Here is a 6,000-nt window from a genome sequence, read left to right as displayed (position 1 = left end):
ACAAGTGTGGATAAATTAATTTTATAGTATGACAGGTGCAGCAACACAATTTACCTATAATGGAAAAAGTTTGCTACTGAAATATATTCGGTTACTTCTGTATTGCAGTGTACTATTGCTTGTTAATACAGAACAGACCTGTGGGCCCTTTGTTAGACCCCTGGCTGCCATAGCAAACGATCAGCATACTGAAGTCGTGTTATAAGGGCAACGTGACCACAGAATTTTATAAATGGAAATGCTTTTAAAGAACATCCAAAAGTGCACCCATATCAATTTAAGTCAATCTAGTAAAGATTTTCATTAAACTTTATTAATACAAATTGCATTTACAGGTCATTATTTCATCCAAGTCACAAACTGCAAACACTGATGTTCAAAGACATGAAGCTTTAATAAACAGATGCGGGCCTTTTAATACCGTCAAGGCAGACAAGATGCAACGCGCATCAAGCAGATTGTAGCTAAAAATTAGGAGTCAAAAATCTAAAAACCTCTGGATGATGGGCTTCTGTCCGGCATCCAAGTTTCTGAAGGAGTCATGGAATGCTTACGTGTTAAACAAGAGGCATCCACTGAGAACCTACGTTCAATTACGAATTCCAGTTCAAATTTGGCAAACAACTGTACTGTAATACAGCTAACAAATTAGTTTCAAAAGTATACAAAAAAATAAAATAAAAAATTCCCTTTTCAAATCCACCATCTAAGTAATGTAGGACAAGGACTAGAAATTCCACATGTTTCAAATGAGTTGCTCCATCTGAAAGCTCTACATTGGAGTTCGCAACTGGTTAGATTTCTTTAGGGAGGGTCTCTAAAACACCTCCATGGTCTTCCTCAGGGGTGGTCTTCTGAGATTGTCCAATGGCATTAAATTCCCTTAAATTCTATGAATTTTGGCTCTCTTTAAGGCAAGCAATTTTTGGACAAGAGGGAGAGTGCACTGTTTTTTTCTCTATTACCAAGCCTCCATGAACATTTTCTGCCCTTAACATAAGTTTTCTGCTCACAAATGTCCCAGATAGATAAAAGACTAGTTGGTATGAAGTACCCATTGACAATCTGCTTGCTACAGACTATATTCTAACACAACTCAGCCAAGTCTACCAGCCCATACACCCATCTTCTCCCATTTGAGAACTTACAAATGTGCAATACTGATCCTCCCAAGTCTCATTATGGTGAGCAGAGATAAAAAGTCTTTCAAATCATTGGAACTTTAACACTGTGAATTTTAAAGACCTGATCAGAAATCTAAGAAAGAATAGGCCCTCGTGTTAATCAACACTTCCATGCCAGATAAAACTAGGACTTAGACATCAGTGCCAGGAGCCTTGCTGGGTAAGAACGCTTTAGAGATTTTCTTCAAAGTTTATATTACTGGGACATCAGCCTTTAAAAAGGCCATAGTTTACTGTAAGCAGGTTTTCTACTTAGGACTGACCCAAGCAGAGAGAAAGAAGAACTTCACTAGTCTTGGCCTACAAGCAGCAACCAAGTAATCTGTAAAAAGGAAAAAAAAAAAAAGCTCCCAGCCCCCTCCTACGTACAGCTTCTGGTCTGAAACAGCTAAAAGGTGTTTTTAATGCAACCAACAAAGAAACCTCTGGAAACAAATGGTTATATTTATTAATGCAATTTTACAAGTCAAGGCAGCTCAATTGATAAACACTCAAATCCATTAATCAAAGTAGCAGACTGTGACAGTTTGGATAGATTTCTCCTCCAATTGAAGACAACTTAAAGGAATTTCCATTTATTGTAGAATTTAGTTCAAAAACTTTAATAGTACACATTTTTTCCGCCCAGGTCAAAAAAACAGCAGCTTGAACGCAGGTGGTCTATGGCAATATAGAGTCGGCAGATGAAAGATAAGCGGCAGGCAGCTCCATTAGAAGTTGCATCAATGTTCGGTGACCTTTTATCGATGCAACCGCTGCTGAGCGCATACAACACTGATCTGTGCTGAAAGCTCAGCCCTAGTTACACAGACTATGGGGTACCGAGCCATTATTTACACAATGTTAACACACTAAACAGCATAGTATAGGAATAACTGCAAGGACCTGAAAGCGGTATTTCACAAAAAAGAAGCTGCCATACTCCCTTCCTGGTCTACCTAGATTATTCCTTGCGGTAAAAACAATGCAACCAATATGAACATAATGATCCCCTTTGGAGTCCTTCTGGACAGAGTAAGAGCATATTAAGAGTTGAAAGCCACAGCCACTAACTATTCATTTGAAGTAATGTTCAGAGCTAGAAAAAGGAAAAATTGCAAAGATCCAGGAGGCTGTGGGAGAGACCAAACACCATCGGGTAGGACTGAACGATGACGTGGCGCCATGAGCACAAACGTGAGTGGGAGCCGTGCAGAGAAGGAAAGTTACCCCAAGGAAGGTGGAGTGTCGCCACAGGCTTCTGAAAACGGGTCCTCTCATGCCAGAGCCAGCACTAGGACAAAGAAAACAAAACATTTTCCTGTTAAGACCCAAACACGAAGCAAGGGGAGGGGGGGGGGGGGGGGTAAAATGTTGTGCAGGGAAAAATAAATAAATAAAAAGAAGCAATTTTTCTACTGTTACAGTCTCAGAAAGAGTGACCATGTGACATAGGTTTGGCGCTGCTCCACTGGAGACAGTTGGTGGACAGAGCAGATTCTAGACTTCCATCAGATAATGCAGCTAAACCGTAATCCTCGTTTTAGAGGTTTAACCCTTTAACCCCTTGAGTGGCGGGTTTCCTACCACCCTGTCGTGCCCACCAGGGCAGGTTTTTTAAAATGGTCTAATCATTGAATTTCAACTAATTTTGCAGTTGCGTCACAAGAGCCATAACTTTTTCATTTTTCCATTGACATGGCCATATAAGGGCTTGTTTTTTGCGGGACAAGTTGTGATTTTTTAAACAGGGGGGAGGAAAAAAAGAAATGGGGGGAAAAAAGAAAAAAAGGGGCCCATGTCATTAAGGGGTTAAATAATGTATTAACTTCCTTCTCTGGGTCATTACGACACATGGATACCACATGTGTGATTGTATTTTTGATTTTTTACAAAGTAAAGGGAGACAAGTGTTTATAATTTTTTTTTATAATTTTTTTACTTTTTTTTTTTTAATTTTTTTTTTCTTTTGTCCCTTTAGGGGACTTCCACAGGGACCCATCAGGACCCCTGATCACATTCCGGGGGGGGTCCGATGGTGACAGCCCTTTACATGCTGCAGTGATAGACTGCAGCATGTAAAGGGTTAACACAGCAGAGATCGGAGGTTTTCTCTGATCTCTGCTGTAAGAGCTAGTACCTAGCTGTCCTCTGACAGCTAACAACCAGCTCTCCCTGCCACAGAGACCATCGGCTTGCTTCTGACAAGCCGATGGTCTCTATGGCAACCTGTAAACAAACCAGTGCAGGAGATTGCCGGCATGTTGGCAATATCTTCTGCTGGTTTTTCAAAGCCCTTGCTTTGTTCTCTGTGGGACTGTGCAGGCAGAGCACACTGTCACAGCTTGTGGCATTGTGCTCTGCAGCTCCCATAGTGATACATAGCCCTGGTGCTATGAGCAGTGGAGCTCGTCCCGGAAAATTTCTGGGCGTGCCACTCAAGGGGTTAAAGGACATGGCCCCATTTTGGGCATAAGGACGTATCGATTGTTGGGGGACTTTCATCTCATAGAATGGTACAGTTGGAAGGGGTTTTTTTTTTTTTTACATAGTTAATCATGCAGCATAAATGACAATACATTTTTCTGTGGGTTGGAACGATTTCTAAATCGCTGCATTCAAAGTCCTATAACTTATTTTTCCATGGACTGAGCTCTGCGCGGGCTTGTTTTTTGCGAAACGAGCTGACGTTTTTATTGGTACCATTTTTGAGGGTACATTTTTTGATCACTTTTATTGCGTTTTTTGGGATGCAAAATGAAAAAAAAAAAAATTTGTAGGACCAAAAAAAAAAAAAAATAAAAAAGAAGTTCAAATTATTGTACACATTGATATGGATATGACGACAAATACGTGGGATTTTAATGGGCATAAAAAAAAAAAACCCTTTGAAAATATGTATTTTAACCACACACCATTAAAGGGGTTGTCCCGCGGCAGCAAGTGGGTCTATACACTTCTGTATGGCCATATTAATGCACTTTGTAATGTACATTGTGCATTAATTATGAGCCATACAGAAGTTATAAAAAGTTTTTTACTTACCTGCTCCGTTGCTGGCGTCCTCGTCTCCATGGTGCCGACTAATTTTCGCCCTCCGATGGCCAAATTAGCCGCGCTTGCGCAGTCCGGGTCTTCTGCTCTCTTCTATGGAGCCTTTCGTGCAGGATGCCGGCTCCGTGTAGCTCCGCCCCGTCACGTGCCGATTCCAGCCAATCAGGAGGCTGGAATCGGCAATGGACCGCACAGAAGAGCTGCGGTCCACGGAAGAAGAGGATTCCGGCGGCCATCTTCACAGGTAAGTATAGAAGTCACCGGAGCGCGGGGATTAAGGTAAGCGCTCCGGTAAGCTTTCTGTACGTCCCTGCATCGGGGTTGTCTCGCGCCGAACGGGGGGGGTTGGAAAAAAAAAAAAAAACAGTTTCGGCGCGGGACAACCCCTTAAATGTCCCTGTAGGTGATTTGTACAATCACACCTATGATCACTATAAGGCATTGCAGGACTTCTGTCCAGCAATGCCTTATCGCTTGTATTAGAGATCATAGGCAATGGCAACGCAGGATGCATGTAGCTGGAGTCCTGTTGTCATGGCAACCAGTCAGGCTCTCTGCGATTTCATCGTGAGCGTCAGATGACGTCAGAGTAAGCGCGCTCCCTCTGTGGCCTCTAAGTGCCACGATTTACAAAGATCACGGTAGAGAAGGGGTTAACAGCAGGGAGGGAAGAGGGCGGTCTCAATGCACCCCTGCTGTTGAAGCAGGAGCCCGGCTATCGTGACAGACGGCTCCCACTGACTGGTAGCATGAGATCTCTTCTGATCTCGCACTGTCCACAGTACATCCTGTTGCGTTAAATACCCCTCTGCCAGGACGTACATTTTGTGTCCTGTGGCGGAAAGGGGTTAAGGGAACAGGTTATATCCCATAAACTAAAGCTATAGTGCCAATAGGACAAGAAAAATGGAGTCTGGGTGTGTACTCCCTTTACTTCCCTAACTCCCTCGCTGTGACCCCTGGAATTAATTCTCACAGACTAAGCACGGACGCATTTCTTTATTCAGTGGCACGCACTCCCAATAGAGAACAGTGTGCGAACGTGACTCTTCTTCAGTGTACTTAAAGAACCAGCGGAGATTTCCAGGGGTGACAACAAGTGGAAGGCAAAAAAGTAAGAAGTACATCCCAGGACTCCACATCCTATGATCACAACTCCGTTTATGGTGCTTATGGGATGCGGCAGGCTGCCGCTTTACACCGCTTCCCTGCTTGTACTGCATAAAAACACACGCTCTGAAAGAAGTCCGAGCAATGTCAGTTTAGGATGATCTATTTCATATTCCTCTTCATCTTGGGTTCGATTCTTCATTCACGTTCACTGCTCTGAGAAAATCTATGGCACAGAGAGCAATGGGTGAAGTAGCTTGAAAAGGGATAACTGCTTTTGACAAGCTAAACTTCTGCTGTATACTGCCCCCTGTGGGTATGAAGAGATTAGAATATTCCTGTGGCAGGGGATGGAGTTTAACGTGACACATTTCAGTGAGAGTCATATACCTGTAAGTGCTTCTTGTGCAAAGTATTTCACGTCTACATCTTGGTCTTGAGTCAACTTTTCCAGAACTGGCTTCACATCATTCTGCAAAGTGCTAGAAGTGCAACAATTAAGAAACCATTAAGTCAGTATAAGGAGAGAACTGTTCTAATTCTGATAGCGATTGTGGACCATTACATGCATCTAAGGATTCCAGGATCTTCAGTTTTGCCTCTTCAAGAACCAAAGTCGACACTTAAACTTGTGCTACACCAAGCACATGCATGACAATATAGTAAGGAATTA

General features: G+C 42.6%; 1 protein-coding gene across 1 annotated transcript in view; it reads right to left on the bottom strand.

Annotated features, from left to right (window-relative positions):
* Positions 1-291: 291 nt before the first annotated feature.
* LOC136632284 (serine/threonine-protein phosphatase 2A 65 kDa regulatory subunit A alpha isoform) overlaps positions 292-6,000 on the bottom strand; it is a 28,471-nt gene continuing 22,762 nt past the window's right edge. The window contains exons 14-15 of the mRNA XM_066607061.1: positions 5,718-5,809; positions 292-2,457 (exon numbers count right to left, since the gene is read on the bottom strand). Coding sequence (XP_066463158.1) covers positions 2,441-2,457; positions 5,718-5,809 — 109 coding nt within the window. The 3' untranslated portion in view covers positions 292-2,440. The remainder of the gene's footprint in view (positions 2,458-5,717; positions 5,810-6,000) is intronic.

Source organism: Eleutherodactylus coqui, chromosome 6 (genome assembly GCF_035609145.1).
Source record: "Eleutherodactylus coqui strain aEleCoq1 chromosome 6, aEleCoq1.hap1, whole genome shotgun sequence".
In the NCBI taxonomy this organism is placed as follows: domain Eukaryota; kingdom Metazoa; phylum Chordata; class Amphibia; order Anura; family Eleutherodactylidae; genus Eleutherodactylus; species Eleutherodactylus coqui.
This window is presented reverse-complemented; position numbering and strand designations above follow the sequence as displayed.